The following is a 21,011-nucleotide window of genomic DNA, read 5'->3' on the forward strand; positions in this document are numbered from 1 at the left end:
AAGTTGTTCGGGGGAAGAAAAGGGAAAAAAAGACTTTCCGAAACCAGGTTGCGAAAACGGCTGACGCTAGTGTGCTAGCCGTAGAACGATAAAGTAAGAACATCAAAAGGATTTTATTGCTAAATCATTTACCCCACATAAAAAATTAAACAGCGACGTAATAAAGAACATTAGAACAATTTTACTTTCTCAATTTACACCTTCCTTCTTTGAGTAAATCCAGAAAACTAAGTACCTGGGATTTGTGTTTTTGCAATAAAGGTTCATAGATAAATGTATAATAACTGATAAATACGTGTAAAAATTTTAAATATTGATTTATCTGTCTGTTTGTTCAATTCGATCAAGTTTAATCGTGACAATTGATGTCACGATTAAACTTAGTTATTCACTTATAGGTATTAGTACAGATAATTTAAAGTATTATCAATACCTAAATTAAAAATTTATGTAAGGATTAAAATATTTATTATCAGATAATATGCCTTTATCAATTATTCATAAGTGTAAATGGAGCTTAGATAAAAACAGTCAATCACATCTTGACCAGAATGGCGGCGTGGAGTCTTTCAGTGTTTTTGGTGGCCTCCCTTCTGGGTTTGGTAATGTTTTTTTTTTATTAATTACTCTTTAGTATAAATTAGTTTATGAAAAAACAAAAAAAGGAAAAAGTTATGTTTATTGAAAAGAGAGAGTTTAATTTTTTTAAAACAAATTCGTCTATTTTCACATAGAAATACCTTAAAGATAACTTTTTCAGCTTCATATTAGTCTCAAATATGACAAGTCATGTATTTATTATGAGATCGAAAAAAATTGAATCGATTTAATCTCCCTTTTTTTATAAAGAAAAATTATAACGTATTGTATGTCTACAAAAACGTTATCGATTTCCCAAAAAGTTTTAGACACAATATACCAGAAAGAAAAAAAAAACAAAGTATATGTAAGACTCGTCTTCATAGAACTTTTCTTTTTTAAAAAAAAACAAAATATCTACATGGGCAATGTAAACGATTTAAAAATAGATTCCCGGATAATATTCAAAAAGCTTCCATTTCTAAATTTAAAAAAAATGTTAATGAATTTGTGTGCAAAGGGTTACTACATTTAAACAACTTCATAAAAGATAATACATCTTGGGAATGATGTGTTTGTCCCCAGGCTATATACGTTTTCATAATATATATGTAATTTATTCTTAAAATATGAATTTTGCTGATTTACTTTAGCCTATCCTTTTCAGACCGAAGACATTCATCATTCTTGGTAGATTCTGTTTGACATCAATAAGAGATAACTCGATTATAAATCGTAAATCGATCGTAGATTGAAAAAAGAATTTTGAAATTAAATTTTGAAAAAAGAAAATGGTATTATATAAGCGCATTTATTGCTGCCCAGTACCTCGTCCAAGCACCTATTCCTGATGCTTAACTAAGAAGTATTTAGGTTTAAAAAGAGCTATATTTTTTAAAACACACAAATTTTTTGCCCATAGGAAGTTTCCACTGAAGGCACTTAGCATAGATATTTTTAAAGTAACTAAATTCTAGGCCTATCACTGGACTAAGGCATAGAATTTACACTATATTTCACAGAATCAGGAAGTTGTCAAACGTTTAAAATCGCTTCGGGGGACGAATCATGCCCATCAGTTAATCATAAAAAGACATGTCTCTTCGCTTTAGCTGTCAATCAAAAAAACAATCGCGTACAACTTTTCTATTTTGGGGTACTCTGATCTGCCGGAATTCGGTCTTTTTTTTCTTTAAGTGGCCCCTGCTATTAGGGGTCTCTCGTATCTTTATCTTTGGGAAGAACAGGGTCGTTAATACTCTTTATTGATTTTTTTCTCGCTCTTTTTTATTATCTACTTCTTCCATTTCACAATTTTATCAGTCTTTCTCTTCCGTTCTATTCGCCCTACATCTATCCTCAACCACTACATTCTAGGTATCTTTATTTACAATTTTCTCTAAATCTCAGTTTAATACAGCTTTACATTGTATTACATATATTTATCACAGTTTTTATCTCTTATTCTACTTGTTGGAATGTTTTTATTTACAATTTAATTTAATTTCTTTCTTTACTTAAGTGCTTACTTACTATTTAATATCTACTTTTTTACTTTTATTTCTATCTGTTGTTGTTTTGGCTACCTTCTTACAATAGTTGAGGAATGATTTTCTTTCCTCTTCCTTTAATATGATGATGCGATGATCGCCTCAATCTTCTTGCTTAACCGGCATTCGGCTACCAGGTGCATCACGGTCTGATTCACGCCTGATTCACAGAAGCACGAGGGGTTCTCCTTTCGCTTAAACCCGTGAAGGTAGTCGGAGAACCCCCCGTGACCAGTGAAGAGTTGGACCAAGACCGCGTCCGCCTCGATACTGCGGAATTCGATCTTAACGTGTGTAGTCTAGCACAGAATATCCTATTTTATAATCCTTTATAAAGTAATACGTGATTTCTTTACGTAAATTTTTAGCCCATGTCATCGCCTTAAAAAGGTTTATTTAATTTTTGACATTTATTTTTTTTATAAATAGCATAAAAATGTACAGTTACTTATAACACATACTATTAATATTTATACATGATATTATTTTCGTATTAAATGACCGCCCCTTGTACCAAATATTTTTTTTTCCTCAATTTATTGTCTATGGTGTACAAAAAAGGGTAAATAAATAAACAAAAATGATAACATACGTTATTTTTCAGGTACTCGCCGATCCAAGGGTGACTTTCCTAGAGAATATTAGAAGAGGTATATAAAAATTCAATTCTGTTTTACATATTTATTACAAATCAAGTTAAACGGGATTGTCTTGTTCTGAATTCAAATGTTAACAAAAAAAAGTTGAAGAAGAATTTTGAATTTGTACTTTCTGAATTGCATTTACAGTTCCGCTTGTAATCACGGTATTTAAAATTTACTGGATCTCAATTAATACATATAATTTTAGAATAATGATGATTATGATAAGTATTTAATATTATAATATTAAACATAATGCATATGTAAAGTCGTGGACTTCAGACTGTTGGTCACATTTACGACGTCTTATACAGTGGTGACAAGTGTGATGCGGAACGTATCTGATCACCGTTTTATACTGTGTCTATGTGTTGTCTTTGCCGTCTGCGGGTAATCATTAGTTTCTCTATATTATCAGTCGTCCTTCTGGTAATATACCAAACAATTATGTTACCCAATTAAACGTGGTACCCTTCATGATATATTACGTTCTTAAATATTTAATGGAATCAGGCGTTACCTCGCGGAAGTCCATCCTAAGTAAGAAAAAGACCAATATTTAGACACTTCCGCACATGCAGTGGTAGTCGTGCAATAAAGTGCACCGCCCGCCAGCCCGCTGATAAATGCGTATGCGGCAAACAATGCGAAACACAACCGCCACCGCCAAATTATTCAACAGGTGTTTCATCCCTCCACGGGGCATCTTCAGGAGTTTTGTTACACCGATTAGTGACAAACACAGAGTGCCACTCTAGCCCCAACGGTGGGGACAACTTAATGATATCACCATTATTTCACCCAGACGTTCTCAGTTAGACATGGGCCTCTTCGATGGATTTCCTTTAGGACCCGTTAGAAGCGGGCAACATTCAGCCTTTTCCAACGATTTCAAGAAGGTCATCTTTCCACCTTATGGGCGGACATCTGCTGCATTCTTAAGACAACTGCCATCTCATCTGCGCACTATACAGCTTGACCACTGCCTCCTCAACTTGCTAGTCCTCTGGGCTATATAGGTTACTTAGGTTTATTTAATGATCTTCTCATTTCTGATTCGATCACTTGGAGAAATAACGAGACTCCTATCCTCCTCCCCATTGCTCGTTGAGTGGTTGTAGACAACCGTCTTTTGTCAGAGGGATATTGAACCAGAGCTATGTTTTAATGGATTGAACGGCATGAGTTCAATTCTAGGAAGAAAAGACGCTGTGTGTCCTACCATTTTTCCAATAAGACCAGAAGTGTTAGACGTGACTTTGTTTGTAGACGGAAAGACGGTATTTAGGCAAAGGGATATTGGACGATGTATTATAACTGTGAATAGTAAACTTTTTAAGCATAGGCTTTGGTAAAGTGTGTTCATTATATCTAACTCCTAAAAGTTTTCTGAGTGTTCAACTAATATCGGATGGCAAGTTGTTATTTTAATATACAATTTATATTATTATTTTTTATATAAAAAAACGGAATAAAAGGTATGAAAGTTTAAGAAAAGTAAGATAGTAAGTTTGAAAGTTTATAGATACACATTAAAAGATCTAAGATATTATATTGCTTATAATGTAAAATGAAAAATGTGAAAGGAATATTTGAATTGGTACTTCGTGCAAGAGAGTATGACTTTAGATATATATGGTCTGTCAATTTTGTAGAGCGTTCTTACTATCACGCAGTACATACTTCAGTATGTATAAAGAGTAATTAGAATCCTATAGTAGCCGACAATGTAAAAGATGAAAGGGCTACAGGTACGTCACCTACCACTGTGCACGGCTCCATTAAACTTTACAAAAAAGAAAGCCTTAATTCTCAATCAAAATGAAACGATTAAGAAGAAAATAGAGTAATTAAAAAAGAGAGAGAGAGAAAGAGAGGGAGCGTTTTTATGAAAGGCACACGCAATGGTAACCTATTGGTAGAGAACTGAAACTTGCTAATTATCTAGCATAGGTAGGTCAGGGTCACTGCGCAGGAACAAGTTTCCAGAATATGGGCAGCAGTGTCCTCTGCGTACCACAATACCAAACAGATCGCAAATCTTCCTGCCAAACGTGGCGATTAAGGTATATCCCTCCGATATCCTGAGAGTCTATGGGCCTAAACTCGACAAAGACAGGCAAGACGTAGGCTCTGCTTGATTTTGGAACCTCTGAGAATCTTCTCATGAGCACCGTTTGCCGTTAAGTTGATAGATAGAGAGAAGAAGATTAAATTCCTTCGAAACATTCTTCTAAATTTCCAAACCAAATGCCTGGTAAAAGATAGTAAGTTAAAATAACTATTTCACAGATAATAGGATAGTGTCAGGATGGGAGGCCAAAGAAGGCCAAATTCCTTATCAGCTCTCGCTGAGGATGGTGAACGAAAATGGCGGCGTCAGCTCTTGTGGTGGCACCATCATACATCCTGAGTGGGGTCTAACAGCCGCTCATTGTTTGGCCACGTGAGTATTTTAGTCTGACAAAATAAATCTAGCTATACTTTATAATGTACACGTCTATAAATTTTTAACTCTATATCAATATGAACAAGAACACTACTGTTTGTTAGAAAATGTTGGCGCTATGAATGTGCCTATGAATGTCTCTTTAACTTCAAAGAAGTATGGACACTATTATATCACATAAGATGTTGGCTATATGATCGTACTCATAAATCTACCTATACTTTATAATGTTAACGTCTATACATTTTTAACTCTATATCAGTATGAACAAGGACACTACTGTTTGTTAGAAAATGTTGGCGCTATGAATGTGCCTATGAATGTCTCTTTAACTTCAAAAAAGTATGGACACTATTGTATCACAGGAGATATTGGCTATATGATCGTACTAATAAATCTACCTATACTTTATAATGTACATGTCTATATATTTTTAACTCTATATTAGTATTAACGAGGACATTATTGTTTGTTCGAATATGCGTTTTAAATGTGCCTATAAATGTCTCTTTAGCTTCATATAAGTATGAACAGTATTGTATCACAGAAGATATTGGCTAAATGATACGATCATTCTAATATATTTATTTTGATTTAAATTCTAATAAATAAATATATTTATAACAGTTTGTCAAATATCTCCCTTCCGCTTTTTTGCTCTTTATTCAATGCTTTATAAAAAGTGTTACAGTGATCGGATTTAGTTCAAATATGCGCCGTTTTGTTCGATAATCTGTTTCCATCTAGACGGCAACTTCATAATACCTCCCTCGTAGAAGCTCCCCTCCTTATTTGCGAAGAACTCGGACAGCCACTTTTCACAAACCTCTTTTGAGTTCAACTTTACACCACCAAGGGCGTTCGCCATGGACAGGAACAGGTGGTAATCACTTGGCGCTATGTCCGGGCTATATGGTGGATGTGATAAAACCTCCCATCCGAGCTCCCGTAGCTTCTGACGAGTCATCAACGAAGTGTGTGGTCTGGCGTTGTCCTGGTGGAACACTACACCCTTCCTGTTGGCCAATTCTGGACGCTTCTGGTCGATCGCCTGCTTCAAGCGGTCCAGTTGTTCGCAGTAGATAGTAGAATTAAGCGTCTGGCCATATGGGAGCAGCTCATAGTGGATGATTCCCTTCCAATCCCACCAAACACACAGCAAAACCTTCCTGGCCGTCAATCCCGGCTTGGCCACTGTTTGGGACGATTCACCGGCCTTCGACCACGACCGTTTTCGCTTGATATTGTCGTATGTGATCCATTTTTCGTCGCCAGTCACCATCCGCTTCAAGAATGGGTCGAGTTCGTTCCGTTTCAGCAGCATATCGCAGGCGTTGATTCGGTCCTGAAGGTTTTTTTGCGTCAAATCATGCGGCACTCAAACATCAAGCTTTTTTTGTATCCAGCCTTCTTTCTGCAGATGGTTTAAAATGGTTTGGTGACTAACTTCCATCTCCTGGGCGATGTCACGAGATGCCACATGCCGGTCTAACTCGATGTAGTCCATGATTTGATCGGTATTTGTCGTCACAGGTCTTCCGCCGGCTGGCTTATCCATGGTGTCGTTTTCGCCGGCTCTGAATCGTCGAAACCATTCCTCCGCGGTTCGAAGTGATAGAGTACCATCCTCCAAAACACCATTAATCTCACGGAACGTTTCTCTAGCGGATTTGCCTTTAACGAAGGAAAACTTTAAAATAGCGCGAATTTCGGCGTTAGTGAACTCCATGTTTACACGTCTATAACTGTTGAACGCAATATCCAAACTAATCATGCATAGCGTCGTTTTGTAGGTTATGTCAAGACCTTTCAAATTATGTATAGTATTGTCAGATACGAGCTCTGTAGCGCTTTGTACATAGCCGCGAAATTCAAAAGACAAAAAGGCGGAAGGGAGATATTTGACAACCTTTTACTTTCCAATGTAAATGTCTATATCTTTCGAACTCTATGTGAATGTAGAAATAGAAGATATAGTACTTATATATCTAAGTATACTTAAAATTGTTTATATCTCACTAGCCTTTTGAGATTTATATGGATAAGGATACATGCACTACTTGTTAACAGTAAACAGACGTCGTGATTGTGCTTATGAACGTATCTATACTTTGCTATTTACATATTTCGATAGCTTTATACGTGCCGACGTAACATTTACCCGTCAATTAATTAAAGATAAACGTTTCGTGTTGAAAAGTTAATTAATTCCATTCGATAAGGTTTCGATAAAGGCCGTTACGCACTTCCGCCGATATTATTATATAAGGTGTTGATAATTTATTAAAACATAACCGTGCCCCGCGACTTCGTCCGCCTGGAAATGAACAAAAATTTTTTTTATAGTTTTTATTTTAATAGTGTGATCCGGACATGAATTTCAAAATTTACATAAATTCTTATATCACACATAACTCGAAACGTCATCATACGTTCAATTCAAATCAGCGTGAACAGTATCAAATCATTACAAATGCGCCGAAACCAGGGCGGAGTAAAATCAGCATAATGTAGATCTCCATAAAGACCTCAAACTCCCAACAGTCCAAGAACTCCTTAAGACTTGCTCAGAGACTTACTTCTATTCACTTCAGACAGACTTCTTTCTCACCCAAACCCTCTCATAGCAAAGACTAAGAGACATCCCAAAGACATACTCCTCACACCCATCTCAGGATTCCCAACGAAGGATTCTCACCTGCTGCAGACACTCACATCATTGCAAGCTTTAACTACACAGCACCAGCGACCACTTCACTTGCGTCACTCAGCACAAGACATCGTGTCATTCATAATAGAATAAAACACTATTCACCACACCACAACACCCGTTCTACCCGTTCCCTATCTGCGAACAGCGTGGGCAAACCGGTCTTGTATCCGGATTCATCCTTGGCTCTCCTGTGATCCACGCTGCCATTCCAAGCCGCATACGCAACATTACCACTACACAGCTCTACTCAGGTAGAGCGGTTTACTATATGCGAACGACTTCGTGCAGCTGGAATGAGTCTGTCCAGCTTTTGTTTCATTTTTATATTCACGGATATTCCCGCTCCCTGAACTCAGTTCCGATGAAGCTGTAAAAGCATCAACTTCAACCGAAATCAAGCCAAGAGTGTCACGGCAATATGTCGAAAATTGATCATACCAACTTAGAAACTTTAGTGGGCTCATGCACAACAACTTTGGCGAATAAACTCCACATAATCAAGTGTTTAGTTTACGATTCTATAAAGGACACACAAACAAACATATATATATATATATATATATATATATATATATAAATAATGGTTATCGTTCACGTGTCCTACTCTGATTAAAGAAACACGACGGTAATTTGATAGCGAAATCAAGATAATTATTTTCCCTTATTTGCAAATGATTATTTCAAAGGATCACTCAATAATTTGCATCCGTTGTACAAACAAATTTCAAGTTGTAAAGGAATAGGAAAACCTGAAAATAAATATTCTGTTATGATTAACACGATATCTGTCGTTTGGCTACTGAAGGGACAAAATTGACAATTAGTTATTTTAAACAGATCAGTTATATTCTTGATACTTAAAAATGACGAGAATAGCAGTATAGCTATACTAGAAGCTACTGCTGCCAGAATAAAGAAACATCGTTTCTTTTGGTGAACATAGAGGAAAGTGCTAGATCTTTCTGGATTACTACCGATAGGTTATAGAGAGTGGGATTCTTTCTGGGTCCGGTAGGTCTTGAGGTATTAACAACATGAAGCCCAAAGTAGAAGTATGTTGATTCATTCGACCTTCATCCTTATTTATATGGATGTAAATTAAGAATTATATTTCTGTGTGATTCCCCTTTTCGATGCGCGGCTGACGATGATTAATGTTGCTGCCATAATATCTATGGAAATAAAGATTATATTTCTTTGGGATTCCCCTTTTAGATGCGCCATTGACGATGACGTAATGTTGCCACTACGGGGCGAAGTAATTATTAATAATAAAACACAATAACAGTAGGAAAAAGTATAGGACATAGATTGTAAATTATGACTTAGTAATTATATTACAAATATGTGATTGGCCACGCTGTTCGGGATTAGGGGGTGAGAAGCTGTGTCCGGAAACGGATCGGAGTTACGGAATTATTTATATACGTAAGGGAATAATATCACTCACGGTTGTCACAAACGCGTCGCGTGTGAGTCGCACTTTAGATGTTATTAGAAGTCCACTTGGGACACGTTCTTCGACACCAACGATACAATCTCCTTCAACTTATCATAATGGGAAAGGTCGCTGGTAAAAGGAAGGTTGGTAGGAGAAAGAAGTCGTGGCTTCGTAACATTAGAGAGTGGACCGGAATCGCCAGCGCTGCTGAGCTATTACGCAGAACCAAAAATAAGGAAGAGAGCAGGAAGCTGATAGCCAACCTCCACTAGTTGGAGAGGCACTTCAAGAAGAAGAAGAAGAAGAAGTCCACCGTCTATCATCACGATTATTCTCTCTTCTTGAAATGTGGCATCGGTCGGGGCGGTAAAATATCTAGGTTCAATGTGGCTGCACTTAGTATTAGCCGAGTATTTACACCAGCACCTTCGGCACATATATACGTGCCAATCCTGAAATATTTTTACATTTTACACATTGTTAATCTTTCAGCCGATTGTCGTTCGTGATTAGAACCGGCACCGTCAATCTGACGAGACCTGTGGATATTTTTGAGACCACAGAGTATTACACCTACCCGAGTTACAACGAGGAGATGCAGTGGTTGGTTCAGCCGAACGACATCGGACTAATCAAGTTTAACAGGGTGATAAAGTTCTCAGGTGAGGTAGATTTTATATTGCCTATGTTTCATTTATTTTATATAACTATTAAATAGCATTTAAATATATTAAAATTATAATAAATTCTTTGTCGTAAAAGATCGATAATTGTGGTCAACTTTAAAGCAGGCTATGCTTTTCAAGTAACAAAAATAATCCAGTGTCAAAAGTCGTTGGGGACTTAAAGTTTAAGTGGAAGCCATAGAGCCATATGTGCAAAAGTAAAACAATAATGTAAAATAAATAAAACAGAGTTATGGAAATAAGCAAAAATTGATTATTTGAGTTTAAATATAAAACTTAATAAGTGTATTAATTAAGGATATTATAAATAAGATTGTAATGCTATGTCCCATAAATACGACAGGGAAGAGCTAGAGGCTCTAAATAGCGGGAACGAGGGAATAGGGGGATGGCTAGGGAATACGGGGGGCTAGAGAATAAGGGGGAAGGAACTCGGGGAATAGGGGGGAGATCTAGGGAATTGGGGGGGAGCTAGGAAAAAGGGGGAGCTAGGGAATAGGGGGGCCAGGCACAGACCGATCAGGAAAACGTAGGTCGCCTAAACATAAGAACTGATGACCTTAAAGTCTTCGGCGCTGTATGTGGTAGCCAATGTTCTGTAGTACCACTTGCTATCCTGTGTATGGAGGGTTTAAAATGGTTTGTGAAATGGAAATGTGTAAGATCATTACTTGCGGCAGCAACGCTTCCCTTTTCGAAGAAGAGAAAGACTACACTTTCATTCGGTTTTGTTACAAAGTAATAAGGTAAGTCGTGTAATAAAGCGTAAAAATGTGATGTATTGAATTGCTTAAAATATTAAGAAGAAATCGTTATGTACTCGTATAAAATGAGAAACTTATAATAGTATTGAATAAAATGACACAAAATAGAAAAATTGAAGGAAATAAAAATAAAAGTAGTCAATTTTAAAATTTTAAGAAATGTGACGTAGGATAGGAGGCAACGCGTGAACATAATGTAAATAAGTGATGTAAGAATGATAGAAAATATGAACGATAAAAGGGTGAAAAAAGAGATGGTGAAAATAAAAGAAATAAAAAAATCATTGTAAAAAAATATCTGTAACAAAAATAAGTTTAGGGAACGAGATGCCCACGACGGGGCCATTTATTAAAAAAAATGTCCAGTATTGGAAGTTTAGGGTGATACGATGATGATAATAAATATATCAAAAGTGATCTCATGTTCAGCAATCTCTGTTATCCTCGTCCTTGCATAGTTTTCCACGTATCAAAGTGAAAAGTTTGTTGCGCAATATGTCTTAAAAGTTGGCATCGTGAAGCGCAGAAATTCACGCACAATGATATTGATTAATCTAAATTTTATGTAACAAATCACATGAAATGGGAATGAAAATCCACATCCTTGGATTAACTGGAGACGATTTAAAGATGGGGTAGGCCTGTTACGCCATACATCTGAAAAAACCATGATGAACTAGTTATATTACTTCGATCATGGTCATGAACGTTCAGGAATTGTAAAAGACATCGTGCTCCCAAATCCACGTGGTAGTTGAACTAAGTTCTTCCTGATAAGTCTTCTGGTTAAGCCACCCAAAGAACAGAAGGCTGTGACATATTGAAAATACGGCATATTATATAAAATAATGTTAAGCGAGAAATTTTGGATAAATAAACGTGTTTACTTACCAAATTTATCGTCTCTTGAGAAAGAAATTCAAGTAACGGTTACTCCTAACACATAATTCAGGTTTTACTCTAATATATGTTTTTAGCTTTGGTCCAGCCAATCAGACTACAGTCTTCTGAGGATATGAATAAAGACTACGACGGAATCCGACTCCAGGCCAGCGGTTGGGGTCGCACTTGGACTGGAGGTTAGTTCATTGGGATTGATAGCGGACGTTGACCTTGAAAGAAGCAGGATTCATGCTTCCAACCCGTCCCATTCGAAATCTATTAACCAGGCGTTTACATATAATATAGTAATTACAATAAAACTACATTAGTCAAAGTCTATCACCTCAGATCAGAATTTTTAATAGAATGCTGCAAAACATTATTGATTACTATTACCAAAATTCAAAACCCATATAAATTGGCGGAGAAAGATTTATTATTCAATAAATGAATATTTAAATGACAGCAATCCTTGGCAGTGATGTCGTCTGATTATTTTGATTTCATTTAGGCTATATCTGATAAACTACTGCTATTACAGTAAAAAAAAAAATATAAAAATATATATAAATATATTTATTATATAGTATATAAAATATACTAATACAGAAAATTAGTAAATTCCAGAAATAAAAAAAATAATTAAAAAAGTAAGTTTATCAGTTACGATAGTGTAGCTATACCATAATATATTTTTTTACGTTAGAAATAATATTAGGAATAATATATTTCTTAACAAAACACAGATTGTTTTGAAGAGTGAAAGACAATACTGAAAAGAAAAAAAAATAGACAATATTGAGAGTTTACATAATGATAAGATCAGGTTTATAAGATTTATTTATTTATGTACACCCGCAGTACACATAAATCAAAATTAGATTAAAAGTTACAGTATAAACAATGGTTCTGTTACGTTTTCTTTAAAGGTGAAACAATATTAAAAATCAATATACAATATTGCAGAAAGATCAGGCCACATAAAATCAAAATAAATTGAATAAAAAAAGATGAGAGAAAAGTACCTAATCGCATATCAGAGTAAATATCCAGCAGTATTAACACAAATGTAGACAATGTTAGAATAAAATTATAAATAAAAAAAAACTTTAACGCCATTTTATTTACATTGCTTTTTTATTTTATTTTGTATACAGAATTAATTTATCAATTTTTATTGCAAATCAAATAGTATCAGCTGTATTTTTAATAACACAAATAATCATAGAATTGCTTTCTAAAGTAAAAAGTTATTTCCTAAAGTTCATTTCCAAATATGTTTATCGCGAACATATTCCTAAATAGAATAAAATGCCTTTTAGCAGTCTGTGATTAATAAATTTAAAAAATTGACACCTATTTTATATATGTTATATTAATTTATTTTCAAAATTAGAACGCAACAGACCTAAATTCTGGTATTACAAAATCTACGGATACAGACAAAGAATAATTAATCTATCTAATATATAAAATTCTCGTGTCACGGTGTTCGAACTTGAACTCCTCCGAAACGGCTTGACCGATTTTTACCAAATTTTACATGCGTATTCAGTATGTCTGAGAATCGGCTACTATCTATTTTCCATACCCCTAAGTGATAAGGGTGGTCCACCCCTAAATTTTATTTTTAATTTTTTAGACAATTTTTTTGGTTTTTATTTTACTATGATACAGCATACAAAAATACATACAAAACTAAATTTTCACCCCTCTACGATCAACCCTTATCTTACATTTGTTAATTAAAAACTTTATTTTTTTTTGCATAATAACGTTTGCGGGATCAGCTAGTTTTAATATAAAATAGTTCGAATTTTGAAAACGCTTTTATTTAATTGAATTAGTTATTTATTATATCTGAAACCATTGATTTTTGAATAGGTTGTACCATTCATTGAAAACAAATGACCTATACATTCATTGTTTAACACTTTCATATCTGTAATCAATCATCTTTTATGTCATCAGGTGAATCTCCAGAGAACTTGAACTGGGTGTATCTCAATGGCGTTTCAAATGCATTCTGCCGCAGGTTCTTCGGAGGTATCATTGTTTCCTCGGCAATCTGTGCAAGCGGTTACAACGTCACCAGCCAATCCATTTGTCAGGTATTTCATTTGTTCATATTGTTATCCAAAAAGGATCTTTAACATTGGTCACATGTGTAAGAACCCTGTTTGGTAGAAACTAGAATAAGATTGAATTTCGATATAAAGACACTTTTTAAACGGTTTTATTTAGTTCGACCCGTACAGAATTTGTTTATTTGGGTCAAAATTAGAAATTGAAATTTAAGCACCCTACCGTTGTCAGATTGATCTGAAATTTGGTACACACATTTCATTTAGGTGACAATACAATATAATAAAATTAATAACATTATAAATCTAATGGCCGTCGATACAAAATGGCGGATTACAAATTTTTCCTTAACCCCCTCAATATGGGTATCAAATGAAAGGGCTACACTAGTAAAACACGATGATTATGTCAAAATTTAAAATTCAAGATGACGCCGTTCCAATATGGTGGACTAGGTACATATTTTTCCACAACCACCACAATATAGGTATCAAATAAAAACGTTTAAAAACCGTTTAACTTAAAAGTTTTTTAAATATATTTATTTGACTTTACTGCTGTTAAAATGATATTTGCAGTTTCCACGAGTTAGACTTGGCTGTTCGCAAAGAGTGCGTCTAACTTAAGACCCTTAACCCTTAATTTGACAGAGGTTCAATGTGTTATATATATGTAAAATTTATGTATATTTATAAGTTTAGGGTAGTAAGGAATCCAGAAAAAATAAAAAAAAAATGTTGCGACCTTCAGGTTTCCAGGAAACCAATGTTCATCAGAGTGAACATTACCAAATCTGTCGAGAAATACCACTTTATTGTAATGTTTACTGTGATGAACATAATCAAATTAGGGAACACATTCAAACAGGTAGTGCGGTTTACAAAATATTTTTATTTATATAAAAAACAAAACAAAGACATAACAAAATATCTTTTATAACATAATAGAGCCTCTTCTAGCATTTCACAAAAAACTTAGTATTATTTTGTATGAAAATTGAGAAAACAATTACGAGATTTTTTTCCGGTAACAAAACAGAGTCTTATATTACATTTCATGCAGTACACAGTAGTATTTTTTAGGCAATATTTGCACCTCCCCATGTCTTCTTTTGTATTAGGAAAGTGGCAAATATTGTCGAAACGTATGGGGCTAATGGGCCTGGGTAACTTAGGGTTCTTTATTGTTGAATTTTCAACGATAGAGTGAGAACGTACAGACCGGTTCTTTTTTGTTAAATTTAGATATAGATCTTGCCGAAATATTTTCAAAGAAATTTTTTTTATGTCGTTAGTATTTTTTTTATATAAAATCCATGAATTATTTATACTTATATCTAACAACTGGCAAAATATACCCATATACCATCTTCTAGACTTGAACCGTATTTTATAAAGAGATACTAACATATCACCCAGGTCTACACCCCCCATATGTTTATTGTACTCCCTTACTATTTGAGGACAGTCAACATCTAACTTTCGCTTTTCTACCTTACAATATCTCTTTATTTTATGCACAGGTGTGCATCCAACAAATGAACTTATCAGGGTGACAGGCTTATTGTCGTTCCAGCGAACGAGAGCCAGCTTGGTTTTGTCACATACGACCTGTGAATAAGCTCCTCTCTTTTTCTTTTTCATTGCCTTTTCACTAGGCAAAATAGATCCAGCTCCCCTGGTTCTATTGTTACGAATCGTACCTAAACCAAATACGCCATAATTTTCTTTTAAAATATAAAATAACTCAGGCGATGAAAAAAAATTGTCACAAAATATGGTGGCTGGCTTTCTTTGAATAGATTGACACAGAGCTATTACAATTTGTGCCCCAAACCCAATTGAAATTTTTGTTCAGTGAATTTATGAAAACGGAATGTATCTTCTCCTCCATATAGGATAAAGTCATAAATCATGCCACTTACTCCAGCTCGCACGTAATTTTTGAATCCCCACTTGTTGGGTTTATCTTTCATGTACTGCTTTCTGTTGCTTGCCTTTCTTCCTTTATAAGCAATCATCATCTCATCTATACTAAATTTGTTTTCATTTTCTTGCAGCAAACAGTTTTTTCTTATTTTTTCTGCTATTGGTCTTACTTTGTAATATTTATCAGTATCTTCTAAGCTATTATCAGCAAAGTGTAGAAATCTACGAATCTGTTGATAGCGTTTTAAACTCATTAGATCTGCTATCGGAGCATACCGGAATCTACTGCTCCAATAGTCTAGGTAACTAGGCATTGAGACAATACCCATAAGTATATGGATAGCTATAAAATCACGCATTTCGTCTTCTGTCACTTGAATAGATTTGCCAGTTTTTTGAACAGAGTATAGATTTGACTGTACGGTAATATCGGTCACAATGTCTGAAGAAAAAAATAAATTAAAATATTCTAGGGAATCTGCAGTGGGCAGGAAAGAGGCATTCATTATATTATGGTCTTGGTTTTCTTCAATTGTAGCTTGGTGATCACTAGTATCTGAGGGAGCATGCTGTATAGGCACAAGCGCCAATATTTTTGCCGTGCGTCCATGCAAAGTATGCTGTTGGCAACAGAAAATACCGAAATAAGCAAAATAAAACCCGTAACTTCAAAATGTTAAAAAAAGACATAACTATTTTGGATTAATTTATCATTAGGTATTTGGCATCGTTCACCGTGATGAACATAACAAATTGTAGGTACTTTATAGGTTATTTGGCAATGTTCATCACAATAAACATAAGCTTTTGGCGGGTCATAAAACTTGAGGATTCACATAAAGGCACATAATTCACACACCAAAATATAACCAATAGTCTAGATAAGTTAGTGAAAGCATTAAAATACTTGAAACAATAGAAAATCAAGTAAAATCTTTATATTTATCTTGCGGAACATAGACGACCCGCGAGGCGCCGACATTTTGCTTTGACAATGACAAGTAAAAGTGTTGCCAGGTGCGTAGATTATTTTTTTACTATTAAAAAATATTATATACGCTATGATAATATTACAAAAAATACGAATTTGGTGTAAAAGTATAACGAAATTATTTTTTTTCTCATATGTTTCTCACAGTGAACAAAATCAAATTAAGGGTTAAAGTAGTGAAGCTCAGGGTCTTCCGAGGTAGCCTCTTTTTTCTAAATGGCCCCCACAACTGGGGGCCTCTCGTTCCCCTATCTTTGGGAATGACAGGGTCGTGTTTTGTCTTATTAATTTTATTTCACTGTCCTTTTCATTTTCATTCCTTACATATCATTCATCACATAATCTATTGTTCCATTCTTTCTTTCCACAATTCATTCCATCTTTCTCTTTCGTTCTAATTCTTATTCATACATCGCCTTATTATTTCTCTGTTTTACAATTTTGTTTACATTATTTCACATTTTTTTTAACAGTTTTATGCTTACTCTATTACACAGTTTTACTTGTTTACTAGTAACATGTTTAACTATTGCTTTACAAAAACTGAGAAACGATTGACTACTTTTGGTATCTTCTAACATAGAGGCGATGTTTATATCATTTATTTTTATGCTCAACCGGCATTCGGAGTCGAGCCGGAGTCCTCCGAATGCGGACCCGAGGTAGCTTCGACTCGGGTCGCTACATAATATGATTTTACTGGACTAGGAGGCCGCCGAGCTCTTGGATTACTTCTGTGAACGCTCCCTGGAGTGTCTATACTCAAGGGTTCCCACAAAGGGATCTTATTTTTGGCTGCTACTCGTCGATAATACCCAAAGTGTCTCTATGCGATTTTTGGTCTTGGAGATCACAACACGAAATCCCAAGAAGAAGTATATTTAATCATTAGGCTTGGCCCATATTAATGCCGATGTTTAAAACTATGAAAACAATTTTCAGCCAACCACAAGTGTAGAAGTATTGTAGAGCGCTCTCATTCGTCCGATGTATATAAAGAAAAATATTTCTGTGGTATTCCCCTTTTCGACGCGCCGCTGAAGATGACGTAATCGAACTCGTCACTACAATCTACTTATGTTTATATTCTGTTATATGTAAAAAGTCAATTGCGAAGGAGCTAATAAAAAAAATTATATTGTCCAAAAATTGTACTTCTAAGGCGGCGAACACGTTTCCGCTACCCATATACAAAAAAAATATCTGTCTATAAATGTGATTTTCGCCACTGGTCATGGTTAAAGAGGTAACATTACAAGTTACCTTTCTTTGCCCAATTAGTTTAACACGTTCACTGCGGCTTGAGGTCGATTCAGCCTCATGGTAAACTTTGCACTGGTGCGGCGCGTAAAACTCGTGTTTTCTCTCTAGTGCGGCGGCTGTTTACACTGAACCGTATGAGGTATGACAAAGACAAATATAGCTTTCTTTATGTCTGCGAAGCATTGACTCAATATTGTAAAAAAATACTGATGAACATGAGGCAGAAAAGGCCTCAACCGCTCTACTAGGAAGTTCAGCTTGATACTGATTCGACCTCAGCCGCACCAGCTGAAAGTTCTTCAAAATTTAGCCCGCAGTGAACGTGTTAATAACTTTTTAGTATTTAAAACAAAGACTCTATCTGGATAACCTACTAATTTGTCGTATACAGGGTGATAGCGGCGGCCCGCTCGTCGTGGTCGGCGACGATGGTCTTCCCACGCAAGTTGGAATTTCCTCATTTGTTTCCGGTACCGGGTGCCACACTGATTATCCAGCTGGTAAGGAATTAACTCTAATATGCTAAATTGTTGTGACATAATTTGACTAGGCAACGGCTGTACTTTTGTTCAATTGTAATTTATATTTAAGACGTAAAATGAAAAGCGTCTATGAATCCTACCAGGGGCGGCAATAGCCCGTGTAGCGCCCGTGTGCAATGAAACCTTGGCGCCATCTAGGCCTGAGCCCCCCCCCCACCGGCTATAAGTATTAACTTTGCCGTCGTAACAAGAAAGTTTTTTCATATTCCAACAAGCTGTTTTATAAGTAGGTATAGCTTACAGTATGGTATTAGATACTGCCTTTCTCCTTATGACGGCAGAATAACATTCATTGCTCCGCGCTGTCTGGCCGCTTCTAAACTTTAAATACGTAAAATGAGGTTTATTTTGAGTTGAAACAAAATATTCGAAAAAGAAGCAGTCTATAGGGTGTTCGCGTTTGTTAACAGTCGCCACCGCGCTGGCTGGCCGCTTCATATCATTGTTATACCATGATGGTCCAAGGTCCATGGTCCAAGCCGATGTTCTTAGCTGTCTCACGGAGCGCCGTGGCGTGCCCTGAGACGGCAGCGCCCGTGTGCATTGCACACCCTGCACTATAGGTTAAGCCGCCCCTGAATCCTACTAATCGGTATAAAACACGTTAGTAATATCAACTATACATAGCGAAGCTCATGGTGTAGTAAACTAGATTTATAGTAAACTAGATTGATATACTTCATAACATCAATAAAGTTTGTAAAAAGTACGATACGAAGAACGAACGATAAGAAGATAGAAAAGGGAAAATCTAGTCTATATTTGCAAAACAAAAGCTAGTTTAACTATATTTCAATTTTCGCAGGTTTTATTCGTCCTGGTCATTATCACGATTGGTATAAAGCAGTAACCGGATACGATTTTGATTTTGTACCCAAGCCTTCTACCACTCAGAAACCGGAAACAGAAGCAACCACAACTGCGGAACCGAAAACAGAAGCTACCACAACTGCGGAACCAGAACCAGAAGCTACCACAACTGCGGAACCAGAACCAGAAACTACTACAACGGAAGAGCCAGAACCGGAAGTAACTACAACTGAGGAACCAGAAATAGAAACAACCACAACCAGTTCTGAGGATTCGGAAAGTACTACTCAAGAAGGTGAATTAATCACAACAGAGAATCCGCCTGACGAAGAGACTTCAACTAATGAACAAAAAACCCAGAGTCTTTGGGGCTCTTTCTTAGGATGGGCATTCTAAGAAAATGCAATTGCAAAAAACCAAGTTTCCTTAATAAATATGTATATGCAATGCCGTGTTTCGATTCATTATAAATAAATTAACTTTTACTTCTAACGATTACTAAACTAATTGAACTTCATTCTATTCCATTTCCAAATATTGTATATATGTTATAACTTAAAAGCAGCGTAAATGTGATATTAAATATATTCCGTCTGCGTGAAATTTAAAAAGATTTTTCCTGAAATAAAAGAAGCCTTCATTTGTCTTTATGACATAAACTACCTGCCAGTTCAAATCCAGTATCTGTCTAGCCGTTTCAGAGATTAACCGAAACATACAGACAGACAAAGAGACAAAAATTAAAATGTTATTTTGACAATGTACCGTATGTATACGTGTAGTAACAAAGCAGTTATTTAAATATTACAAACATACACTCGAATTTTATTTATTTGTATGTATAGATAATCTTTTACCATTCAGTTTTCTATTGAAAATTTCAATTTTACGAATTGTTTAGTCTAGTACAATTGGCGAAATTTGTAGTCATGTATCATACATGAATAATTGACGAGTCAAGTCCTTTTTTAACATGCAGCTGGGTAAGTGATCCCATCATCGGTACTCCTATATCTAGCCTGTTTTAATTTCATACTAAGCCGAAAATGAAAATCCTTTTTCTTTGTCAATTAAAATATTATTACATTGGTCACGAATTTACAAATTTACCAGCCTTATAAAATTACAAGTGTAAAGCAGTTTATGCAGTTGGAGCTACGTAAAAAGGAATATATATATATATATATATATATATATATATATTCCTTCGAACCACGAGGCGATAGACGTCGACGGGACCCCACAAGGTCGGACGGAAGTCGTACAGTGGCGGACGGCGCCAGACCAGTCATCTTAGGGATGTTTGGACAAGGCATATCTTGCAGTGGAGGTCGAAAAGAAGTAAATGCATGAACAAAATTTCTGTTACCTCACTAATTATGAAAACAAGCAAGTGCTTTCGCTTGTTTTTTTTTTTTTTTTGATTATATAAAAACTGATTACTGTTATCACACGTCTCTGATTACTGTTATTCTATATATGGAAAAACCATTAATGATAACGATTGTCACAGTTTTAAATTAACAATTATAAATTTGATTAAAATTATTGGTTATTTTTTAAATCTTTTACTAGTCCACCTTTGTCCACCAACTCGACTATTGGAAAGCGTTCACTTTAAACCTGAAAAGATTTGGGTTATATTTTTCAGGAGATCAGAAATGTAAAATCGAAACATCTACATGGA

The 21,011-nt window shown here is 35.3% G+C and overlaps 1 protein-coding gene across 1 annotated transcript; it reads left to right on the forward strand.

The window, feature by feature from the left end:
* Positions 1–530: 530 nt before the first annotated feature.
* On the forward strand, positions 531–19,754 carry LOC137923940 (collagenase-like). The gene is made up of 8 exons (XM_068767194.1): positions 531–602; positions 2,734–2,779; positions 5,063–5,216; positions 9,866–10,035; positions 11,801–11,902; positions 13,677–13,816; positions 18,364–18,472; positions 19,320–19,754. The coding sequence occupies exons 1-8, from the start codon at positions 552–554 to the stop codon at positions 19,718–19,720; spliced, it is 1,173 nt and encodes a 390-aa protein (XP_068623295.1). The 5' UTR covers positions 531–551; the 3' UTR covers positions 19,721–19,754.
* The last annotated feature ends 1,257 nt before the right edge of the window (positions 19,755–21,011 follow it).

The sequence above is a fragment of the Battus philenor genome, unplaced genomic scaffold (genome assembly GCF_028537555.1).
Source record: "Battus philenor isolate CCGP_79_NKW_IND1 unplaced genomic scaffold, ilBatPhil1.0.hap1 SCAF_23, whole genome shotgun sequence".
In the NCBI taxonomy this organism is placed as follows: Eukaryota; Metazoa; Arthropoda; class Insecta; order Lepidoptera; family Papilionidae; genus Battus; species Battus philenor.